This window comes from Dipodomys ordii, unplaced genomic scaffold (assembly GCF_000151885.1).
Source record: "Dipodomys ordii isolate 6190 unplaced genomic scaffold, Dord_2.0 Scaffold63, whole genome shotgun sequence".
Classification (NCBI taxonomy): domain Eukaryota; kingdom Metazoa; phylum Chordata; class Mammalia; order Rodentia; family Heteromyidae; genus Dipodomys; species Dipodomys ordii.
In genome coordinates this window covers 9,549,891-9,574,882 of record NW_012267279.1, presented here as the reverse complement: position 1 = coordinate 9,574,882, position 24,992 = coordinate 9,549,891, and the positions used below count along the sequence as shown (strand labels likewise).

At 44.7% G+C, this 24,992-nt stretch overlaps 1 protein-coding gene across 1 annotated transcript in view; it reads left to right on the top strand.

The window, feature by feature from the left end:
- The window catches only part of Add2 (adducin 2 (beta)), a 49,721-nt gene extending 27,105 nt beyond the window's left edge, over window positions 1–22,616 (top strand). Inside the window, exons 8-16 of the mRNA XM_013022472.1 lie at window positions 1,377–1,520; window positions 3,747–3,845; window positions 7,245–7,421; window positions 11,810–12,067; window positions 12,886–13,005; window positions 14,279–14,368; window positions 16,248–16,395; window positions 17,640–17,765; window positions 22,309–22,616. Of these exons, the coding sequence (XP_012877926.1) occupies window positions 1,377–1,520; window positions 3,747–3,845; window positions 7,245–7,421; window positions 11,810–12,067; window positions 12,886–13,005; window positions 14,279–14,368; window positions 16,248–16,395; window positions 17,640–17,765; window positions 22,309–22,616 (1,470 nt within the window). The remainder of the gene's footprint in view (window positions 1–1,376; window positions 1,521–3,746; window positions 3,846–7,244; window positions 7,422–11,809; window positions 12,068–12,885; window positions 13,006–14,278; window positions 14,369–16,247; window positions 16,396–17,639; window positions 17,766–22,308) is intronic.
- Window positions 22,617–24,992: the final 2,376 nt, after the last annotated feature.

Sequence of the window (24,992 nt, the reverse complement as noted above, 5' to 3'; positions counted from 1 at the left end):
CACTCTTATGAGGAAAAGATAGGCAGAAACACATCTTTGCCAGCCTTTTTCCAGGAGTAGGCCTCTTAGAAGCCCTATTCTCTGAGGTAGACTTCGGTGAAGTCCCAAACCTCAGAGATAGGTCTCTGAAGCCCCTATCATGGTCTGATAGATGGTTTCCCATGCTAAGCAGACTCCACTGGGGTCGGCGTGGCAGGTAAGGTGTGAGATGTTCATTCTACTACATGCTTCCTGCCCTGCATTTTAACACACACACACACACACACACACACACACACACACACACACACACACACGTGGGCCACTTGCCCAGAGGATGGTGCCTTCAGGTTTCTATTGAAGTCAATCCTGTCAGGCCACAAACTGCCTCTGACCCACATAGCCTAGACTCAGGGAAAGGATTTCTGGACAGAGGATAGCAAATAGGTGGGAGCTAGGACCTCTCCACATTTTATTGCTTAGGGTCACTAAGGGCTGGGGACATGAGCCAGCAAATTGGGGATAGGTAGAAAGAAAAATCTTGAAGGAACAGGTTGTCTCCAAATAGTCACTGGCCATTTCTCATATGTGTGCATAAAACCTTGTACTGTCACTTGAGAGTTAGTAGACAGCCAGTTCTAGACATTGCCTCAACACACCTTCCAACTGCTCCCAGGCCACGACAACAATCCAACAGACCTGCCACAAACCTGCTGCTTCCTTGGGGAAGCACGGCAGTCACGAGCACAGGGACCTCACAGAATTGAGACCAAGTTGCTACAATGAATTTGTGTTTAGCATCTCTGCAGAGCCCCGGGCTGATACATGGGGCACAGTGAGTAAAGGAGGGTCAGGGCCCTTTGACACCTCTCCATGCACACTGCTTTTTAGGGTCAGAGGTAGGAATAGAGATTATAGACTGGTTTTAAGCCTGGTCTCTGGTGCTCACACTGCCCCATTGCCCTAAGAAGGGGCCTTTCCTGTTAGTGAGGCAACATGGCCATTGTGCACTGAAACCATGGCTGAGAGTCTCCAAAAACCCATTCCAGGGGATGTGGACCCTGTTTCACCCCAGCCTGATACAGACTCTACCACCCTTGTTTCACAAAGGAAGAGAAAGCTTTGGGTGGCAGTAATAGCTCTCCTGAGTTCATTCTCTCCATCAGTTCTATCAACTGCTATGAAAGCAGTGATGGAAAGCCATGGAGACCACAACGTGAAAGCATACACCAGTCAGTGGAGGAGGAAGTGGAGGAAAGGGCAATGGCCTTTCTCCTGTGCCTGCTCCCTTCACCCCACTAGCTGCAGAGCAGAGCTGGCCTATGGTACTTTGAGGGGAAGGCAGCTGTGCTCTGGGGTTGAAGCTGCAGACACTAGCAGCTATTGTTTCTCTACAGGTGTCAGCCATGAAGTGTGGCCTCCTGCCTGTCTCCCACAATGCCCTGCTGGTGGGGGACATGGCCTATTATGACTTCAATGGGGAAATGGAGCAGGAAGCCGATCGCATCAACCTGCAGAAGTGCCTTGGACCCACCTGCAAGGTTTGCTCAGCAATTCTGGGGAGATGATATAGAATGGCCTTGTCCAGAACTGACACCCCCAATGTGACTTGTGTGCATTAGAGTGTTTTTTAAAGAAAGGGAAATGAAATAAATACCCTATCACACTACTGAAGTCTTAATGCATGTTCCAAATTTATTCACATGGACTTACAGAACTGGGATGGTAAAACAAGTTCTTTCTTCTCTTAGCAATATACAGTAAACAACTTTGTATGGCATTAAATATTTCCTGTCACTATTTTTTTTTCTTTTTGGTACTGGGGATTGAACCCAGGACGTTGTGCTTTCTAGGCAAGTGCTTTGCCACTGAGCTACATCCCACCCTTTCTGTCACTATTTTAAGTGATTAAATTAGACCTCACTTTGCGAATGGCTCTGCTACCACTCTTCTGAACAATCTTTGGTAGTTGGGCCCTGCTGCCTGCATCTTATTATACTATAAATAAAAATTGCTGCAAACCCTTTCAGCTAAATCTTTGTGCATACTGCAATTTTCCTAGAACAGATTTCTGTAGACACATACTTTAGAACCCTTAATTCACGTTGCCCAAATATATCCACAAAGATTGTTCCCTTCCCCACCCCCATGTCTAGTGTAAAGAATGCTATTTCTCTGCAGTCTCTTTAAACTTGAGTGTTATCACATTTATTTATTCATTGTCAACTTGCTAGAGAGAAAAAGTGGGAACTCATCATTGCCTGGCTTAATGCAAAAGCATTACCTTATAACAGTACAGAATTGGGAGTGCTCAGCATGGCAGAACGTTGATATTGAGCCTGGAATGGTGGTCGCTTGCTGCCATCTTGGCAATCACTTACTGTTCAAGTCACTTGCTGTCTGAGTTCATCTCCCTATTTTTAATTGGGCCAAGAAATATCACCCTTCTCTTCTGACATCCAGAATATTATTAGCAGTGCTGGGCTGAGGTAGCTACATCTACGACTACAAGGATTTGAGATAGGTATTTGTTGTTTGCCAGTATTTTTATTTTTTGTGTGAGAGTTGTCTCTTTCTTTGGCATTTGAGAGGGAAAACTAACAAGTGTGGATGTGGTGTTTTGAGCCACAAAGCCCTAGCCCAGGCTCTGCAAGGAGAAGATCCTTGATTTCTGATCCCCCTTACCTCTTCATATGCCTGCTGTTACTGGTTAGTTTGGAGTCTACCTCTAATTAGCTGAGAGATTTTCAGTTTTTTTAAACTTCTATTTCCTTGCCTGTAAAATCAAGTAGATTAGAAGCTCACAAGGCCTCTGTCCTAGGAAGGCAATGCTTAAATATTTCCTGTCACTATGCGATCACATCTTTCTATAGAGCTACTTCTCAGAGAACTGCTCTCAGATTTTTAACCCCAAATCAACCAAGTCAGAGAGACAAAAGATTTGTTTGTTTGTTTGTTTGTTTTTGTGTGCCAGTACTGGGACTTGAATTTAGGGCCTAAGCACTGTCCCTGAGCTCCTCTTTTGGTTTTCCTTGAGGCTCCACCACTTCAGCTGCAGTTCTACTTCTGCTTTTGTGATAGTTTATTGGAGATAAGAGTCTCATGGACTTTCCTACTTGGGCTGGTTTTGAACCTCGATTGTCAGCTCTCAGCTCCTGAATAGCTAGGATTTATAGGTGTAAGCCACCAAAGCTCTGCCAAAAGATTGTTGGATTTTTCTTTTGTTTTTAGGTTGGACCCTTGTATTGGACATTAAATAGTTAGATTCACTTTAATAACATATACCAGTTTTTCAGAATTCTGAGTTCTCCAAGGCCTGAAAACCTATGCATTGCCCAAAGAAATCAATCAAGCTATATAGCCTCAGTTTAAAACTGCCTGTATAATAGTAAATGTTTATAATCCCAGCTACTTGGGAGTCCGAGGCAGGAAGATCAGGAATTCTGGGCCAACTCAAGCAAAGTTAATAAAACCCTATTGCAGAAACAGAATAAAAATGAAAACAGACTGGTGACAGGTTGCAAGTGTGAGAGCACTTGCCTAGCACCTCTGAGGCCCTGGGTTCAATCCCCAGTACAGAGAAAACAAAACCAAAAACCCTCTGATGCTTTAGGTATTATTGGGGGTATTTGGCTAGAGAGAATAAACAGAATTGAGGGAGAGGGGTTCTAGGCTTGGATATTGAATTAATCTAAATAAAATGAAAGCTCTCTCCAGAGTAAAGTTTTGAAGGCTTGAAGTTTACTTAGCTATTTTCTCCTTCACAGATCCTGGTGCTAAGAAACCATGGTGTGGTTGCTCTCGGCGACTCCGTGGAGGAGGCATTTTATAAGGTCTTCCACCTGCAGGCTGCATGTGAGATACAGGTGAGCCATGTCCTCTGGGAATGCTGGTCAGAGCTCCACTGGCTGTGAGTCTGAGATACAAGGTGAAAGCCTTTGAGCCTGACCTTCTATTTCTCTGCCTCAATATCATCTTCACACTTGCCATAGAGTCAGGTCTAAGCAGAGGCAAACTGGATCACCATTGTCTTAACAACTACCACCCAGCTCTGGGGGCCCAGGGAGCTGCCTGGGCTTGTCCAGAGCAATTGTCATGGGGCACATGAAAGTCCTTACCGTGTTCCTGCATTATCTGGTATGCCTGCTCCACCTACTTAGGCCAGTGGAGGCACAAAAGTAAGTTTGTTCGTTTGCATATTTTGTGTAAGAGAGTGGAGTGAGGATGGGAGTTTGTAAAGGCCAAGAACATAGTTAAATCCGGGAAGAGAAGTGGGAGCAGGCCAGCTGGAGTATTGACATGGAAGCCTGAACAGCCAGGGCAGCCTCCAGGTGTACGCAGGGGGCCCATCATGCAGCTGGAGACCATTAGAGATTACAGAACCCTCTAGAGCAGTTGGTGCAGAAGAAACAGGAAAACAAATGGTATTCTGTAGACAACAAGGTGGTTGTGAGGCTATGGAACACCCGCCCATTGAGGGTGTGATTCTGTGGTGGGTGCCCAGTCCTAGACTTGTTAGCAGGTAGAGTGTACTCCATTATCCTCAGCTCTGGCTGTGTGTCCTTGGGGAGAGGACTTGTCCTCCATGAACCCATTTCTTGTACCGTAGAGAAGATTGCTGTGAGGACGAGGCTTCTCAGACAGGGGGAGGTGGTGTGGGTGGTATTTTAGGACAGAAGGGGAGGCTGGTTGCTCCAGGATGAGTCAGTTCTTTGCAGGGCCTTTTGGTGCCCCATCTGCCCTCTTCTGGCTGGCTTGGCAGAGTGGTGCTCTGTGGAGAGCTGCCTGCCTTCCTCTCTGAGTCACGAATGAGATATAAAAAGAGTTGTGAAGCCAGGGGTGCTGAGGTGTTATAGGAAATGGTGTGAGCCTCCTCTTTCCCCAAACATCAGCAGTCAACTGGAGACCAGGGGAAGGAGACACAGAACTCAGGCGATGCCTCTCTGTCTGATGCAGTGCTTTCCCTTCCCAACCACTGAGTGGCAGCAGGATGTGTTGGAGTTTCTGCAATGAGAGAAGGCACTTGACCTATTCATGCCTAGACTCTTTGTCTTTTGGAGCTACCGGGGTTTGAACTCAGGGCCTCACACTTGCTAGGCAGGTGCTCAATCCCTGAGCCATACCTCCAGGTCTGTTTTTCATGGGTTATTTTTGAGATTTAGTCTTTCTGCCCAGACATATGCCTGGACTGTAATTTGCCTATTTTAGCTTCCCATCATTGCTGGGGTGACAAGTACATACCACTAAGTCTAGCATCTCTCCATTTTGATGAACTCTTACAGACTTCTCTGCTGGAGCTGGCCTACAGCTGTGATCCGCCCAGCATCAGCCTCCCACATAGCTTAGGATGGCAGTCACACACCACTGCACCTAGCTATGGTCTGAGATGGGGTCTCACAAACTTTCTTCCTGGGCTGGCCTCAAACCATGATCTTCCTGTCCTCAGCCTCCCAAGTAGCAAGGATTGATATAAGCCACTAGCACCTGCTTCAAACCTGCACCCCTAAGGGCCTCTGGAGAAGAGGCTTCCATGTAAAACAGATCATTGGAAAACCTCATATATTTGCAGAGATATCCCAGAACCTAAACATGAATGGAGAGAGACATTGTGTGTCCCCTTACTTCCTTATAGTAATTGAGGCCTCCTCTAGGCTCCAGACCCCAAAAGTGGCCACTGGAAATTTAATGAGAGGCAGAACAACCATCTATGATCAATGGGCAGAGATGCCAGCCCCCAACTTTGTCAGACCTTCTGGTTGCTGCCACTTTCTGTTCAGGACATGTTTAATGTGACTTTGTTAAGTTACTTTAGGCAGTGTAGGCAGCCAGCCCCTAGAAACATTCCAGTGCCTTTTGAACAGCCAATGGGTTAAAGGGGCTCCTAGAGAGATGAATGATTCTAGAAGATGTGGAAGATTAAGCCAGAGCTGGTTGGCTGGATCATGGAGGAGCACAGGCAGCTCAATCTGCAAGTGTTGTTGGAATTGCACTTGGTCCTTTTGGACAGAGCAGCCATCCCTAAAGCTCTGCTTCCATGATGAGCCCAGTCTTCTCTCTCAATGACCCTGGCTAAAAGCAGACGTGACTATGAACATGTTATGGTTCCAGGTCAAGTGCTTATTAAGCTCTCCTGGGTACAGTGTTCTCTTTACTCCCCATCAAGTTGGGGCTTCAGGAAACTGTGTCATCTCTACCTGACAAAGGCAGGCTCTTGCTGTTAGGCAGATGGGACCAAGTGCAAGCAGTTTTCCATCTGCTACCCATCACCATGGGAACTGGAAGAAGGGGGAGTTGGAAGGACTCAGCTCTTGCAAGATTGTAGACTGTTTTCTTCCTTCTCTCCTTCTCCATAAGTGGCCAGTGCCAGGGTAAGTGGCAGCTCAGAACTCACATATCAGCCACATTCATTTAGCATTCTGAAGATATCAGGGCTATTCTGTTGCTTCACAACCATAATATGAAGGACTCCTCACAAGGTGGGTATTACTATTTTAATTTTACAGATGAGGAAATGGGGGCACAAAGATAGTAAACAGTAGCTGAAAGCCACTCAGTGAAGAAATGTCAGAGCCAGGATTCAAACGCAGGCATCATGGTGTCCAAGTCTGAGCTCTTAAACACTACTTTGGGCATATGATTGTTTTTCTTTTCCTGGGTTTTCATGACTGGCTCATCCTGTCATGGCAGATGCATTGTACCTTTAGACCTGTTAAACCTTCCGTATGGGTACACGCACGTTCCACTGGCCTAAAAGTCAACCTGCTTTATCAAGTTACAAGGGAAGTGGAGAGGGAGTGGAGACTGAGATTTCAAACATGCAGAAAAATGCAAATAATAACATAATAGGCATCCTGAGTGCCCACCATTCAGATTGAACAAATAGTAATAGCTTTAGAAGGAACCCAACATTACAGAAAAAAATTCAAGTCCCCTTTGGAGCCCTTTCCAATCTCATCCTTCCTCCCTAGAAATAATAACAATTCTAAGTTGATCTCTATCCCGGAACTTTTCAGTCCTCTATATTGTTTTATTCCTAAGGTTTAACCCTTGCTATTCCTTTTTTCTTCTCTGAGGTCTCTAAGAACTATGATCAGAAAAGGATGACTAATAATGCATTTCCTGAATATGGCAGGGTTTTGGATAGTTTTTCTCAGTTTCCCAGAACTTCCTGAGTTCTGGTTCTCCTCCATGATGGTGATTGTTCAGTTGCATGCAGGAGCATATGAGAAGGTGAGGTCCGATGGGCCATCTTTTTCTTGTTGCAGGTGTCGGCTCTGTCCAGTGCAGGAGGAGTGGAGAACCTTATCCTCCTGGAGCAGGAGAAACACCGGCCCCATGAGGTGGGCTCTGTGCAGTGGGCTGGGAGTACCTTCGGGCCTATGCAGAAGAGCCGGCTGGGTGAGCATGAGTTCGAGGCCCTCATGAGGATGCTGGATAACTTGGTGAGTCCTCTGAAGCCAGTCCATGGAAGTTTAGCCTTCATTGCAAGGCTAAACTTGGGGATAGGGGAGAGGTCATGAACACTGCCAGTGTCACAGCTAGGTTGTTAAAGGCCCCATTGATAAGCATTTTGAGGATTTGTAATTGTTCTAACAGTAGTTGAGTTGTCTCAAGTGATAGCCTTTGCCACCACTTACTATGACTTCTAGCCATACCTGCTGAGTGCTCTAGGAAAAGTAATAATCCAGTGAAATAAGACCTCTTACATTCGGAGCCTCACTCAGACTGAAGCCTAGTCTGTGCCTCTTATGTAATTAATCCTGCCTTCTTTCTGAAGTGTTATGACTTCAATGCAGGAAGCACATAATGACACCAGTTTCCTTATTTCTGGGCAGCAGCTTCATGATAATGTCATATTGGAACAAGTGAATGAATGAATGAATGAGTCACATAAAGAAACTGCTGTCAGAAGTGGTCTGATTCACTAAAGGATATCCAAAACTTTGCTAGGTATTTGTCCTTCCTCCAGGAGCTATTAATTTAGTTGATGACATAGGATATAATCAGGAGACAATTAAAAAACAAAAGACAAGCATAAACAATGAAAATCTAATTGTAAGGAAAAGAAACCGCTAACATTTCTTAGGTAGCTCAAAAAATGAAGATGAATCTATCTTCGTAACATTCCTTTCTTTCTTTTCTTTTTTCTTTTTCCTTTTTTTTTTTTTTGTGTGTGTGTGTCAGTCATGGGGATTGAACTCTGGGCCTGGGCACTGTCCCTGAGCTCTTCAGCTCAAAGCAAGTGCTCTACCACTTGAGCCACAGCACCACTTCCGGTTTCCTGGTGGTTATTTGGAGATAAGAATCTTATAGACTTTCCTGTCCAGGCTGGCTTTGAACCATGATCCTCAGATCTCAGCCTCCTGAGTAGCTAAGACTACAGGCATGAGCCACCAGTGCCGGGCAATCTTCATAACATTTCTTTTGGGTTCTCTCTCCCTCCTTCATTGCTACTGCCCTGAGATCTTTGTAACAATTAATACTATTTATGCCAAGGATTGCAGTGATCAATACTTTTCTTCTGCTTTCTTTCCTCCAAGACATCTTTCCATTATTACCAGGCTGACCATGAGGACCACTTTATAGGGAGAAAAGATGCAGTCCACAGTGAAACTGCAGTTCCTGTTACCATCTATGTGCTAGGAAATCTATCCCTAAATAAAGCACCAAGACTAGATAGTTTCATACAGGAATTCCTTCAAACCTTTATGCTATTGACACTATTTTAGAGAAGAGTGAAACATTACTAAGCCATAGCAATTATACCACAGACCACCTAAAAACTGGAAAGCAACATCCATATAATATTAGAATCCTGATTTATATAATAACCACATAAGGCCTCCTACCTAGAATGCAAAAATGGCTTAATATTCTAAATCCTTTAGATATAATTCATTATTTTGGAGATTCAAAAGAAAAAATTTCTTATTTTTGTTTTCTGGTCCCGAGGCTTGAACTCAGGCTGCCCCTGAGCTTTTTTGCTTAGGCTAGTGCCCTATAACTTGAGCCACAGCTCCACTTCCAGCTTTTTGCTGATTAATTGGAGATACAAGTCTTAAAGACTTTCCTGATCTTCAACTCTCAGTGTCCTAAGTAGCTAGGATTACAAAAGTAAGCCACGAATGCTTGGCTCTTATCATTTTAATAAACGTCAAAAGATAATTTGAGCCAGATACCATTGGCTCTTGCCTAAAGTCCTAGATACTTTAGTAGCTACTCAGGAGGTTGAGATCTAGAGGACTGAAGATCTCAACCTAGGCAGAAAAGTCTTTGAGACTCTGTCTTCAAAATAACTAGCAACAAAACAGGGCTGGATACGTGGCTCAAGTGATAGAATACCAATCAAGCAAGCCCAATCAAGCAAGGGCTGGACCCTGAGTTCAAACCAGATAATAACAAAAAATAATTTAGATATTTAACAAAAATTTCATATCAATTTATAAAAACCATCATCACTGACTAGAAGAGAATACTTATTTAATATGAAGAAAATGATTTCCCTAAAACAAGAGCCAGTAGAAGTATGGGATTACTAGAAGTATTTCCATTAAACTTTAACAAAATAATGATTCCTACTCTTAGTAATATTCTTGGATATTCTGGAATAATATTGAAACTGAAACCCAGGCAGTATGATAAAACGGTAAGAAGTATAAGGAAAATAAGGTTGCTAATCTTTACAAATAATATAGTTACAAGCCTGTGAAGTCTAAGAAAATCAACTGGAAAACAATTAGAAGCAATGAAGACATCTTGAGGCAGTTAGTTATGAAAATGTATACAAAAATCAGTATCTTAATGTTAACTGTTTTGAAAAGATAACAAGGGCTGGGGGCACAGTCCAGCTGTAGAGGCACCTTCCCAACATGCCTGATGTGTGAAGCCCTGGGTTTGAACCCCAGCACTGCAAAACAAAAACAATCATCAGAGAAAATAATCTTACATGTAAATGCAGCAAAGTTACAAAAATTAAGCAAATCTCATTTTAAGGAAACCATAAAGCTTCTAATAGAAATCAGAGAAAATTTGCAATCAATGAAGAGGTATAATTTGTTCTTGGTTAGAAGCTTCAAGAAGGTTAAAGAAGTCATAGACCCCAAATATATGTATAATCTCAATGTGATAGAAAAGAGAAGAGAGAGAGAAAGAGAAGGTACAAGGACTTAAGTAAATATACTTCTATAATAATGACAAAAAAAGCCAATACACTTCTAGCATGAAACTCAGAATGGCTAGGAAAATGCTACAGAGCCAGCCTGGGCAGAAAAGTCCCTGTGAGACTCTTATAACCAATTAACCACTTAAAAACCAGAAATGGAGCTGTGGCTCAAAGTGGTAGAGTGTTAGCCTTAAGCAAAAGGGTTCAGGGACAGTGCTCAGGCCCTGAGGTCAAGCCCCACAATCAATACAAACACTCATACGCACAAAATCACTGGGGATTTAATTTCACTCCATGGTAAAATGTGACAAGACTTCAATAACCAAGCAGTAGGACACGAGCAAAATGGACAGCCAACCCATTCAACAGCTGAGGCAATCCATAAATAGACCCAGGCTATATAAGAAATTGCACAGGGTAAGTACATATTTTATAAATGAGCATGGAAAAGATAGACCTCTAGCCATTCTAAAAGAAAGCTAGGTAAAAATGGCTGCCACTTTCCTCTCAAAAATTAAAGCATAAAAAACAAACAGTTATTAAAAAACATGGATTTATATTTATGGTGTTTTGGTAGTGGGAAGACCTTGTCAGTAAGGTAAATTTCAAAAAGGATGACAAGGTAATGATAAATACTGATAGATACCGTTACATTAAAAATTCAGAACTTACATTTCTGTAATCTACTCCCTTGCCATAAATAACGCTAAAAGATATATTGTGCAGAAAAATATTTGCAGCATCAGTTGACAGCTAAAGATTAATAATCTTAATGTGAAAAGGGTATATATCAGTGTGAAAAAGAAAACCATCTCGGTAGAAATGTGGGCTGAGAACATAAAACAATTTACCAAGAAAGAGAACCAAGTGACAACTATATGTAATTAAAAGTATCCAGTTTTACATATAACTAAGTACACATGCACACATATGTTTATACAGAGCTGACAGAAGATTTTTAGTGGTTGGATTTGGAGGTGAGCTTTTGCCTAACATTTATTTTTACCCAAGTATTTTTCTATATTGCTTAAGTTTTCCACATGACCTTATATTTCATTCAAAATTAGATAAATACATTAATGCAATTTTAATTTTTAAAAAAATAAAAGAAGGAAAAAGAGAGTCAAGTGTTACTCCAACAGGTACCAAAATTCCCGTTTGTTCTCTCTGCACAGCCATCCACTCTGCCTTCAAGGGTGTGAGTCTTGCTTTGAGTTTTGAGTAGGGTTCAGGGCTCCTAGAGAGAAATAGCTGAGAAGGTCTAGAGTTAAGGAAGGGAGAGGTGACTGAATCAACTGTATGCTTTGAACAATTCTTAGGCCATGTCATTGTGCCATTAAGTGGGCAACTCTGAAGTGGGGGCTCAGGCATCAGAATTTTTCTAGCTCCTCTGATAATTTCAAGGTACACTAGAACAGACCAGGCCTGTGTGCAGGAAGGAGCTTTGTCTATGTTCTAGGGACTCTCAGTCCTGATCAGACAGCTTGAGTTAGAGACCAGAAGGACATAGCTCTGAAATCTGCCATAAGAGTGGCAAGTTATCTCATGAAGATTTGGGTTTAAACTGAGTCTTTTAACTAGAAGGACATAAAGTGTGAATGTGTGTGAACATATGCATGTACTTTTTGTTTCCTCCCCACTAAGTGCTTCTGATTTTGTCTTTGTTAGGGCTATAGAACAGGCTACACATACCGCCATCCCTTTGTCCAAGAGAAAGCCAAACACAAAAGTGAAGTGGAAATCCCAGCCACAGTCACAGCCTTTGTATTTGAAGAGGATGGTGCCCCAGTCCCTGCTCTGCGTCAACATGCCCAGAAGCAGCAGAAGGAGAAGACTCGTTGGCTCAACACACCCAACACCTACCTGCGGGTCAATGTGGCTGATGAGGTCCAGAGGAACATGGGCAGTCCCAGGCCCAAGACCACAGTAAGGCCTGGGGAGCTATGGGGGTGGGAGGAGTTGAGGGGAGACTGGCTCCATGTGAGAGGATAAGCAACTTTACAAAGGGAACAGAGCAAATCTCCCTTTGCCTAAGATTGTATAGTTTCGTTATAAGGCTTCCTGTTGGGCCTCTGGGAGCCGCAACTCAGCTCTGCCAAACTCCTCCACCTGTTTTTGTTCTTCTTCACTGTTTGGAGGCAGTTACAGGGTAGATCTCCTCAGAGGGAAGTCAGACTAGTCTATTCCCACAGCACAAGATCTGGGACAGTCATTTCTTTGCTTCTTGCTCTTTTGTCCAGAGGCAGAGAGCTTCTGAGAAATTCCTGGGATGGGCATCCAACATTTAGGCTACAAGTCTTACTCAAACTCAGGAAATGGGCACTTGCCATTTTATACCAAGTTATCTTCTTGTTATTTTACTTCCTCTCACATACAGACTCTCAATTTGATTTTCCACTAACATAAAAGTAACTGGCAGCAAAACAAACTAGTTGTTCATGATATCCTTTGAAACTCCAATCCAGCTACCTGGATTCATCCTGAAGCCCAAATGGCTTCCTGTCGAAACTGGTCACTAAGGTTTTGTCCCCTGCTCTCCCATCTTCTTTATGAGGGCCTTGTTTAGCAGCTGGTTCATCTGTCACCCATATCTGTTCTGGAAGACTGATCTCAAAAGGGGCCAAAGAAGAGAGAACATCTCTAATAGTCTTTCTGACCTTCCAAATAGGCTGGTGGGCCCAGATCTCAAGGGGGAGGCCAGAGGTCTTATTCCTTTCTTTACCTCGCTGGTTTGCCTTGTGCAGTGGATGAAAGCTGATGAGGTAGAGAAATCCAGCAGTGGCATGCCAATACGGATTGAAAACCCAAACCAATTTGTGCCTCTCTACACCGACCCTCAAGAAGTGCTGGACATGAGGAACAAGGTAAGGTGGTGGTTATTTGTGTCACCTTCTTTGCCTGCAAGGGGATTGCGGTCCTGCAAACATAAGCGGAGCTCTCAGGAAAGGTGTCACTCACCAACACCCCCATGTATCAGAGGAGGAAGAAATGACAGTGCATAGACCATGTTTTAGACACTGTCCTGTAGTCTTAGACTGCCCTTTACACTTGCTTTACACATACACCTGAAAGACCTAGAAACAAAACAAGTTCTTATGAGTTCTATGCTGTTTTCCTTTAGCTTACTTTCAAGATTGTGAGATCCTTTGTAATTATTCTGGAGCTTTGCCTGAAAGTTCACTCCCTTATACTTTTAATGAGACTTTTAAGAACTTGAGTTGTAGTAGACAACCTTCAGTAGGGCAGCTTGGGCAAAATGTTTCCAGGACTTTTTTTTCAATGAACAGCTGGGTATGGTGGCACATACCTGTTACCCCAACTATATGGGAGGCTGAGATTGGAAGGATGGTAGCTCCAGGCTAGCCTGAATAGGGGATATTGTGAGACTTCATCTCAATGAAAGAAGCTAGGTATGATGGTATACACCTGACGTTCCTGCTACCATGGAAATCATTAAATAGTAGCATTGCAGTCTAGGCATGCACCTGAGAAGGGGGGGAGAGGGAGAGGGAGAGAGGGAGAGAAAGAGAGAGAAAGAGTCCTTGTGTCAAAAAAATAACTAGTACAAAGCTCACTCCTGTAATCCTAGCTACTCAGGATGCTGAGATCTGAGGATCACAGTTCAAAGCCAGCCTGGGCAGGAAAGTCCATGAGACTCTTACTTCAATAAACCACTAGAAAACCAGAAGTGGTGCTGTGGCTCAAACGGTAGAGTGTTAACCTTGAGCTGAAGAGTACAGGGATAGCGTTCAAGCCCAGAGTTCAAGCCCCATGACCGACAAAAAAAATAACTAGTGCAAAAAAGGGTTGGAGACATGGCTCCGCAGTGGGCACCTGCTTAGCAAGCCCCAAACCCTGACTTTATACCCTAGTGCTGGAAAAAAAAATCCTCAGGAGCTCCTTAGGAGTATTTACCTCTTACAAACATGTGTTAAAGCTAATCATGTCTGCGGTTTTGCATGAACTAGGAATCACTCCAGAGGATAACTGGAAACCATCTTGTAGGATAGATCGGTTGTGTCCAGGCTCCTGCACCACTTGAGGGCCTTTCTAGATCCCAGCCACAGGACACACTACACCCCCAACATACTCACCCACACTCTCGTGATGAACCTTCCCTCTCCCTTTTCCACACAGATTCGAGAGCAAAACCGACAAGATGTGAAGTCAGCAGGGCCGCAGTCCCAGCTCCTGGCAAGCGTCATTGCTGAGAAGAGCCGAAGCCCGGTACAGCAGAGTCCGCCCCTGGCTGGAGGGGAAGCATATTTGCCTTCTGGGTCTTCCATGCCTGAGACTGGGCAGCAGGACCCCTGAGTCTTTATGCCCACATTCCCTTGTGGTCTGGGCACCGGGGCTCCTACTATAAAATAGAGATCCACCGGCCGGGGGACTGCCAGGTCCTAGAAGGACAATGGCTAATTGCCCCTATGGGCATGGGGTGGGGAGCAGAGCCCAGCTGCCCACAGGAGTGCCGCTGGCCGGCTCCAAACTCCATACCTCCCACTGTGGAAGTCCACGTGGCCCTTTGTTAGTGCCCCACTGAGGCTGGTGGCTCCCAGGTGCCCTGGGCCTGCCCAGCTCTGAGTGTTTCAACCTGTCTGCATAGATATGGTATCATTCAGCCACAGCTCTGAGAAGATACTCATAACCTGCCCTGAAAGGGGCATGTAGAGACAAGAGGGACACCTAGCTATCTGCACAGGCCTGCTTTGTGTTAGAAAGCATAAGCTTCTGTGCTTGAGCTACAATGTTGTCTCACCTTGTGCTTAACAGCCAGGGTATAATTCAAAATCCTAGTCTGTGTTTGAAATCCTCACTAATCATGGCAAGGCAGCAATGGGCATGATGTTTTCCTTAGCAGTAAAATTTCAGAACTGCAGGCAATGTTCCTTTCTGCAGAGCAAATGGAGAGAAAGAGACAGTTTAGCTCAGGCTGCAGCCCACAAGGTGGGGGCCCACTGTTAAGAGAAGTGTGAGCACTAGATCTTCACACCCTTGCTATCCACCCCACTCAGGGTGAATATGCCACAAGGTCAAGCATAAAATTACCCATGATTCTAAGGGAGGTGAACAATCACCATAGCGAGCAAGATTGTTTAAAACCTGTCTCTGGCCAGTTACACCAAAATCTTCCTTAGAGACCCTCTCCTTGGGATCTTGGATCTTCCTTTGACCTCATGATTCTTTGCAGTAGACCTGTTGCTGCCTCCCTTTTGCAAGGAGTGTGGTCTTGTCATCAGAAGACCTGGCCAATCTAGGCTCACTTTGCCTCGGCTTTGCTTTGCTTCCTCTCAGCTTCAGAGTGCTTCGTTCTCAAAGACCAAGATGAGGGTGCTAAATTGGGTGGGGGGAAGGCTTTAGCATCTGAATTTTAGTCATTACCTTGAGCTACAGGGGCTAAAGGATTCCCACAGCTTATACAGTGTCCAACTGGCCATCTCCCCAGAACCAGAGGCCCACAGAGCTCATGAAATGATGTGATTTTTACCATAATCCCTGCAGGGACCTGCAGAACAGGCAGGTTGAAGATCTGAGATTCAGGACATTGGCCCCTTTGTCACTTATGACTGCAAAACAGAACTAATCACTGGACTGAGAATGCTGAATCTGCTGTGTTTTGCATACAATTTAATGCTGTGTGTTGTGGCTTGCATTGCTGTGGAAGAGGGGAGGGGTGGGGAGGGGTAGGAATTGCTGGCATGAAGCTTGCTTGAGCTAATGCTATGCTTGCTGGACTTTGGCTGATTGATATTGGGCCACTGATTGTATTTGCATAGTGATGGCTTGGAAGTACCCATAGAAGGGGATTGTAATAAAGGTGTGTCATCCTTCTGCTTGGGAGCATCCTTTGATTTTATTTCACGGGATTAAGGGTGATCCCCTGCATTCATCCAGGCAGTTGCAAAGTCTGGGTCTGAGGATAAGATAGCAATGGTGAGGAGTGAACAAAACTTATCCCCAAGGCCCTGAGCTGTTTCCAAGGAGCTGCATGCCACGCTATTCCTAACAAGACTGCTGGCAGCCACCTGAATCTGAAAGGAAGTGTGGGCCCGGGCCCCCACCACAGTGTTCAGAGAGCAACACACACTCTGTGGTTAACTTTCAGTCTACAGAGAGCCAGCTGATGTCCAAGGGTGATGCAGATACCAAAGATGATTCAGAGGAGACGGTGCCCAACCCCTTCAGCCAACTCACTGACCAGGAGCTGGAGGAGTACAAGAAAGAGGTGGAGAGGAAGAAACTAGAACTGGAAGGTAAATAACTCTGGGGAGCCCTGGCTTCAGAACCTCCCAGGCTGTAGGGGAGGATCAGACAATGAATGCATCAAGGATTTTCCTGCTCCATCACCAAAAAGATCCTATTAGCAGAATATCATTAACCACAATAATGCCCCTTTATTGCTCTGTATCTAACATTTACACAGTGTCTTTGTGACCTCATTTGACTTTCCCACCTGGGAATAAAGGAGTTATTATTTAAATGCAAAGTACTTAGAATAGTGTCTGTAATTATGGCTTAGGTGAGGTTGGTAAACACCAGATAAATGGTAGGTGTAATAAGACAGATAAAGTAATGGCAATTATTATTAGTGACTTACTATAGCTGGTGTAAACCTTTTAGCCTAGAAGTCAGTTTACCCTTTATGTCTTCTCTCATTCCTCCTTTATTTCAGAGTCTTCAGTCAATCCTGTCTTCATGTTGACTCCCAGATAGGCTGATCAAGCCCTGGTTTAGGTTTTTGTGCCTTTTTGGCACTGTTCCCTTCTTGACTAGCATGATTAAGTCATCATCACTGCAAGCTCCACCCTCAGTCCCCCTTCTGCTAGGAAGGCCTCCGCAGCACACCCAATTTGAGATGTCTCTTCTTGCTTCAAGAGCACCTAGGGTCTGAGATACATAATCCAACTTGAGGCTGTGTCCCCTAGGGTAAGCCATCATTCTCCCAGGGCAGAGTTCACCTCTACTATCTGTCTTCAGCCTGGACTGGTCATCTAGGCACAACACAAAACACTTCCTGGCTTGGAATTCAAGTGTGCAAACTGTAAACATATTTTTTAAAACTATGGCTTTTTAATTGCCAGAGATTATTTGAGTAGAAAGTACAAATTAGCTAAGTTAACTTATAAGTCCCACGAAAACAAACCATGAACATTTTTAAGGGAAGTCTGTGACTGTTTGGGGCTCTGCTCTCATCTGCTGAAGGTGTTTGTCTGGTGCATCCTCTGCAGAGGTAGACATAGAGTACAGCCAGGCTCTGTTCAGATGGATGTTTCCTGTCACTTTCCCTCCAGATCAGGGTGACATAGTTCATTGGGAAATATGCTATCACTCTTGCCTCTTTCTTTTCTATTTTTCCTGAGGAAGTTTTAAAAGCTTAGGAGACACAGCTAACTTCAGCTGAGAGAAATGACCAAATAGAAAAAATATCATTTTTATTCCCTCCCTCTTGCCTCCTCCCCCTTCCACCCCATGCTAAAGTGATTTTCTGTATTTTTAGGAGAGAAGGATACTGCCACAGAAGAGGCTGGCTCACCTGTAAAATCTACACCTGCTTCTCCAGTGCAGAGTCCAACAAAGGCAGATACGAAGAGCCCTACAATTTCTCCTACCAAATCAGTAGAGGGTGAGTGGAGCTGAGCATGCGGGAGGGAAAGAAGAACATCCTTCTGGGAAAGGTACCTACAAGGAAGCAGAGGAGGTCTGCACACTGCAGACTGCACATGGCAGGTACCTGCCTTTCAATAGGTATTGCCTGTGCCCTCACAAAAGCTTTCTCCCCTGCTACTTCTGTGGGATCAGAACAAGTTTGCAACTTGTTCCACGTAAAGCTATGACAGTACACCTTACAGCATAACCCCTGCCAAGCAATGATGAATAAGCCAATGATTGCCCAGTACCCTTCTCATCTCCAGTTAAGACACACTGGCTGATAGCCCTTTCCAGATGTGCTAGCCTGGTTCGCAGACTGTTACCTGCGTAGAGGCTACCTGAGGATCTTATTAAAATGAAGGTCTGACCCATTAGGTCTGGGATGGGACCTGAGACCCTGAATTTCCCCAGAAGAGGTGGATAGTGTCTTTCTCAACTACACCTACACATTGGAACCACACAGGGAAGGGGTTATGGTCCTGTTTCTGAGTTCAGTCATCTAGGGAGAGTGTGGGAACAGAGTACAGCTTGGAGTTGTAAAATCTCTCTGGGGATATCTAAGTGCATGCCAGGTTGGGAAAGTTTCATTAGAGACACTAGTATAGAGAGATAAATTCAAGGCCCAACTGAACTGCTAATTTCAGCAAATCAGATACAGTTTCTGGGCCTCATTTTCCTCGTCCATCAAAAGGGGCTACTAATATTTTCCTCCTAAAGGTTCTCATATGTGTAAGGGAAATGTTGATGAAAGCATATTTTGAAAGAGTAAAAGCATAACTTAATTGAATGATCTAATGACAGTTATGGTTCTACATAGAGTGGGACAATGATGCTGTTGTGTCTCTGCCCACTAAATCATAAAAGTGCATGCATTGGGCTCCTAGACTCTCTCCTGAACAAGAAGACTCCTTCCCCTCATCCCACAGGTACCCCATCAGAGAGGGCTGTACTTCCATCTAGAGAGCAGCAAGTTGGTTGGCTTGCTGGAACTTTCTCCCTCCTGGGTGAAATGGCCAGATGTTTAACACAGAGACTCTCCATCCCTGATCATCCTACCAACCACTGCTCAGAGTGCCGGCCCTGCATTGCCAGAGGAAACCCATCTGCTTGAGGCCAGAGCCCCAAGTGGATGTCTACAACTGTGTGTGTTCACTGTGTCTCATTGTGATGTTGTGTTGTCTACCTGTCTCCACAACGTCTTCCTTTCTTTTCCCATTTGTGCCTTCATCAAAGGAGTTTCCTCCGATTCTGAATACTTGTCTCTGTAGTAAGTATAGAGAGGCTGCTTACTAATGCACTCCAACCTGTGCAATGGGGGAGGGAGGAGTTTTCAAAAGAAATATAGTCTCCCTTTTTTTTTTTGCTACTCACAACTCTGCCTTCAGGAGGTTTCCTGGATATAAAATTCATGACCAGTTCCACCTGCATCATGCATGGACTTGGCTTTGATGTTAGAGACTTGGGTAACACATAGATGAACAAACACAACCTGCACACACATCCAGAAGCAACCCTCTGTGATAGAACTCACCTCTGTCTCTACTCATAATGCACAGATACCTTTAAGGAACCCATAGCCTCTTCTAGGGCCATGGACCATGGCCATCACCCTTGGATGCCAGCTTCCTCCTCGGGATGAGCGGGGGTCCTGGCCTGCCTAGGAACTTCAGCATTTGTCTTTAGGGTTTGTGTACCAACTGTAGAAATGAAACACAGAGATAGAGAGGAGGTTGATGAGAGGAATAGGATAAAGGGTGGTGACTTGTTGTCAGCTTCTAGGAGGAAGAAAGGAGCAGAGTGTGTATAGGTAGATCGACTGCTCACCCACCACCTAAAAAACTCACTCTAACAGGAATCTGCTCTAGTCCAGGCAGCTGAAATGTTAGAATAACATCTTGAGATGTTAGAATAACAAAAGTTATAGTCGTCTCTGAGGATCTTCTCATTCCATAGACAGAGTTGGGGAGCATAGCTACAGTGAAGCTGGCCCCAGATGATGAGGGCAAGGGCTGCAGTAGTGTGGAGTGCTGTGTGGGGTGAGGCTGGATGACCTTGGCCAGTTCCCCAGGCAGATAGGGCTGATCCACTTGTAGGCAACATCTCATAAGGAGCTTACCCATCTGATCAGGGGGTGGCTTTAAAAAAAAACCATTCATTAACTTGTGAAAACTTAAGATGAAGCCACCTTAATGTCCTTCCTCATTTGCCCTGGCTCCTATTCCATCACCTTCTCTAGGGGAGATTCCTACATTCCTCTTCATTTTACATCTGGCTACTGTGTTAACTCCATCTCTGTGACTGTCCCCTGACTGCTTCTGTCCCTTCTGAGTCCAACCCCCAGTGAAGTCCGAGGGCTGAACCTGTCAAGAAATGTCCCTGTATTTGACATCAGCCAATCAACTCTGCCACTAAATAATTTAGCTATCTCAAATAAGTGAAAGAAACAGGAGAATCACATGGATGTTTGCTTTCCATAGCTTACTGATCCTTCTCTTCATGAAATGAGCTAAAGAATAGAAAAACACTCTGCAATGTGCTTACATCAATTAATTATTATGTACTATCGTGTTTGCATTGCGAGAACTCATATGTTACTTGATGTTTTAATTTGGAGGTGGTTTGTTATGTAATACTGCATAATTATTAACTCATAATATGAGTTTTGCAGGAATGAGTTTTGTAGAAGTTAGTTCTTTTGTGGATTTACTAGAGCTGACTAGGCTTAGGTAGATGGTTCCTCTCTCCCTGTGATGTTGGTGGGGGCTGAAGTTGACTGGGAGTTTCACTTGGCCAGAACTTCCAAGATAGGACATTCACATGTCTAGCACCTGGCCAGCAGCAGCCAGAAGGCTCTTGGTGTGCTCCCCCACACCCATCACCATTCCTCTCTTCTCCTCTCCTACAATTTTCTTCCTTCTCTCTACATGTGGTGTGGCCTTACACCTGTTTTTATTATGGCAGTCAGACACTTTATATGGTAGCCAAACTCTTCCAAAATGATCAAAGCAGATGTTTCTAGGAACTTTTAGTCTTTGACCCAAAGTTGGCTGTAAGTACTTTGTCTGTATTCTAGTGGTTCTAGTGAACCTCTGGGCCAGCCTGATTCAGTATGGGAGGAGACCACACAAGCATGTGAAGATCTAAGGGCACTATGCATGAGGCCATATTTGCATATCAGCTATACCATTTGGTGCTTAACTGTGTTGTCAAATTTACTCAACAGTAGTGAGTGAGTGGGAGTTACAGAGAGGTAAATGTAGGAAAAGATGTCATTCTTAACCCACATCTCTCAGTGTTTAGCCAATAAGCCTTTTATATTATAATTACCTGAAGATGTATTAAAAATGGTCGGACATCAGGAGAAGATGCACAAAGTGTGGCTAGAGCCAGCCTTTGGGGTTGGCAGGTAGAAATAGAATAGACTATCTTATATCTTCCCCTGTTGCCCATGTTCCCATGTAGTGGAGCAGATGGGGTTCATTTGTGTGCCCTGGTAACACAGCACACTCACAGTACACGCTCCACATTCTAACAAACATATACACACACGCAACATGTTCTCACATATCATATACTGAAATGCTTTTCACAACACATTTTCAGACATCATATACTGAAACACCTTTCAGCTCTTGGGATGAGGACACTGGGCAGGAAGTCATGACACTGGCAACCACTGGACAGGTGTGCTCTGATTTTAGCCGTGAGATGGGCAGGAAGGAGCCAGATGAGCTTCACATTGCTTTCTACTGTTCGAAGTCTGAGGCTTCACAATTCTTCCTCCTCCCTCTGCTCTCAGGCATTTCCAAGTTTGCATGGACACAGGGTGGGTGGAGGGTGGGTGGAGGATTTCCTTTTTGGAGTTTAAGCAGCTCTGCCTTTGAACACGGTGCTTGAAAATCTCCAGGCAAAATAAGACCTGGGCCCTGGTGACACTAAAATGGTCCAAGCCCCTTGTGCCAACATGTATATCATGAAATGGGAAGTCCGTACTGACCAGGGTATTTCATCCTCCCTCTGCCTTCACCTTCATGCCTCGTGGTAAGATACTCTGCAATTTCCTAGATTCCTCACTGGTGTAGGAATGAAACCCGTTTCATTCCTACACTAGTTTCACCTGTGGAACTGGGCTGCTTATGATTCTCTGATGCATCCATCAAGGTGAATATGACATGCTCTCCCCTTCCAACAGTCTCTCTCTTCCCCTAGAGTTACTCTGAACTGAGTCTCGGCTGGGCCCCTGACACCTTCGGACATTTCTAAGTGTGTAGATAGGAGCACAGTTACTGCCTTGCCCACACCATGTCCCCCAGGGCTGGCCATGCAGAAGGAGCACAGGTTTGGATGAGAACCCTGGCCTTCCATCTGCCTGACAACCCTGCTCTCAACCCATAACTGCCCCACCCATCATTCTAGACTTAGCAAACAAAATTGCCTAGAAGTGGTTTCACTGATCCCAAGTGGACACTCTCACCTGAATAAAACCTTACAAGTCATATCTTTTTTTCTTTGTCTAGAAGATGCCAAACCGATAGAAACAAGCAAAGCTACCACAGAACCTGAAACAGCCCAGCCAGAAGGGGTGGTGGTAAACGGGAGGGAGGAAGAGCAGACCGCAGAGGAGATCCTCAGCAAAGGCCTCAGCCAGATGACCACCAACGCCGACACGGATGTGGATACCTCCAAGGACAAAACCGAGTCGGTCACCAGCGGTCCCATGTCCCCAGAGGGCTCGCCTTCCAAGTCTCCCTCAAAGAAGAAAAAGAAATTCCGAACCCCCTCCTTCCTGAAAAAGAGCAAAAAGAAGGAGAAAGTGGAGTCCTGATGGGTGGCACTGTGGCTCCCCTGTGCCTCCTCTCCCGCCTCCCCTTTCCTTTTCCCAACTCTGTCCCTGAAGCACAGGGCCAAGGAGGGATAGAATAGGACCCAGGATTATACTCAGAGGGGGACCTTAAAGATCGCCACACCAACCCCTCATCTTACAGTTACCCCAGGGAAATCAGGTGACTTATACAAGGTCATTCAGCTGGTTAGCGGCAGAGCCTGCAGTAAGCCTGCACTAGAGTTCTGGCCCCCTGACTCCCAGTCCAGTGCTCTTTCTACTGTACAACACTGCCTAGTCATGGGCTACCTCTGTTAGGGTGTTGCCCTCCAATCTGAGCCCAGGGCAGGAAGGCCAGGAATGGGTTGTGAACTCTCACAGGCCCAGATGGAATCAGATGGTCAAGGCTTTCCCAGGGGTAAGGTCTGTTTCTTCCCAGGAAACCCATCTCATATGGAGCTGTCTTCACATTAAGAAGCCTTTCTACTCTTTTTCCATTTGGGAACCCTGCCCTGCTGCTCCAAGTAATTAGACAAATTGACCCATCCCCTCCCATAGAAGAAGTTACCCTTTGATCCCAAGGCTGATGGCTTAGCTTATACTTCCCCAGACACTAACCCCAAGCTTTCTTCATGGAACCTCTTGAATGATGGGTGGAAGAACTTGTAAGAGTTGACAGACGTAAGGGCAAGCCAAGTAAGACTGGCGATTGGGGATTCTTTAATTGATGTAAGAGGCCAGCAACTTGCCCTGTTTGGATTGTGCATCTCAAATACTCCAAAACAAATACTAAATTAGTATAAGAAAAAGTTGTCTCATGCTCAGGGCAGAAATTTTGGAATGTTTAAACCCATTGGCATTGAATCATACAAAGATGCAAGTAGCATTGGAAATGCTCTGTCTGTCTAGCTTTGCATGCTATATGGAGCAGTATGGCTACATCCATTCTATGGTCAAGCGGCTCCCCCACAACCCTATCTTTGAACCCAGGAGCACTTGCTCTCTGACCAGAACTGGCTTCTTAATCTTGGCATCTTGAGCTTGGCTTCTTTAGGATTCCAACTCTGAGTCACTTGGGTCCAGCAGAGGGAGAATCAGAAATGTGTTCAGGATTAACCCTCATGAATCAGCTCTCAGAGAAATAGTTGGGTGTCCCCAGCTCTGTCTCTTTGTCCATCCTGGGGCCTGGGCATGCTATTTCTCCATCTTCTTCCATTGGGGCACTGATTAATGAACATTTCTGGCTCCAAGACAATCCATTCTCTTTAAAGACAGTGTCTTCAAAGAATATATCGCCTTTTTATCCTAATTATTGTTAAAATGTTTTTGAAAGCTCTTCGTCATAGTTTTCCATTCTGAGCACTATCTGTAGACACTGTGCACATATACTTACTAACCCCCATCATAATCCTGTGAGATGGGTAAAGTTATTCCTGTTTTATGATGAGGAAGCTGAACTCACCCCCTAACCCCAAAGATCATTGACTTGCTCAGAAAGAGCGGGAATTTAGATTTGAACCCAGGTTCTGAGCCCTGAGTTCTTGCTCTTAACAACTATGGTAGATGGACAGTTTTAAGGGTGATTGTTTTAGTCCCTGAGCCATTTCTGTGACTGGTCTCTACTGGGCATACAAGTGTTTGCCTTGTATGCATGAGGCCCTGGGTTCGATTCCTCAGCACCACATAAGCAGAAAAGGCCGGAAGTGGCGCTGTGGTTCAAGTGGTAGAATGCTAGCCTTGAGCTGAAGAGCTGAGGGACAGCGCCCAGGCCCAGAGTTCAGGCCCCACAACCGGCAAAAAAAAAAAAAAAGCCAATCCTTTGATGCCTTCTTTAAAAAAGTAGATTTTACATTCATTCCTTCATAATATTTGTTAAGCATCCACTTTGCATCGGTCATTCTGCTGACATTGAAAAAAATCAATCATTGTAACTGGGATCCTAAGTGGCAAAGAATGTTGAGAGAAAGGAGGTGTGGACACGCATGACCTTGGTACATGTTATTGTGTGTGTGTGTGAGTGGTTGTTGCTCAGAGATGTCCTCGATTCAACAAATTCTTAGTCCCTTCATGGCAGCGAGGCCTCCCTCACTTAAGTGAAAATGTTGCAGCCTTGCTAGAACATCATCCTTGGAATTCATGCCATGGGTCCACCTCATAATTTACCAGTGTGTTCATTCCTCACATATTCAGAAAGTAAGCATTGATCTTGGGTTTTGGAACAGCCATGAGGATAGGACACAGCTCCTGTCCTCAAGAGATTCATAGGAGGCATGTAGACAAATTATAAAACAGGAAAGGAACAAAGGAAATGTAAGAAAGTAATGACTGACTACTATAAGGGCCAGAGAAGTCTTCCTGAAAGAGCGGTGACTGAGTGAG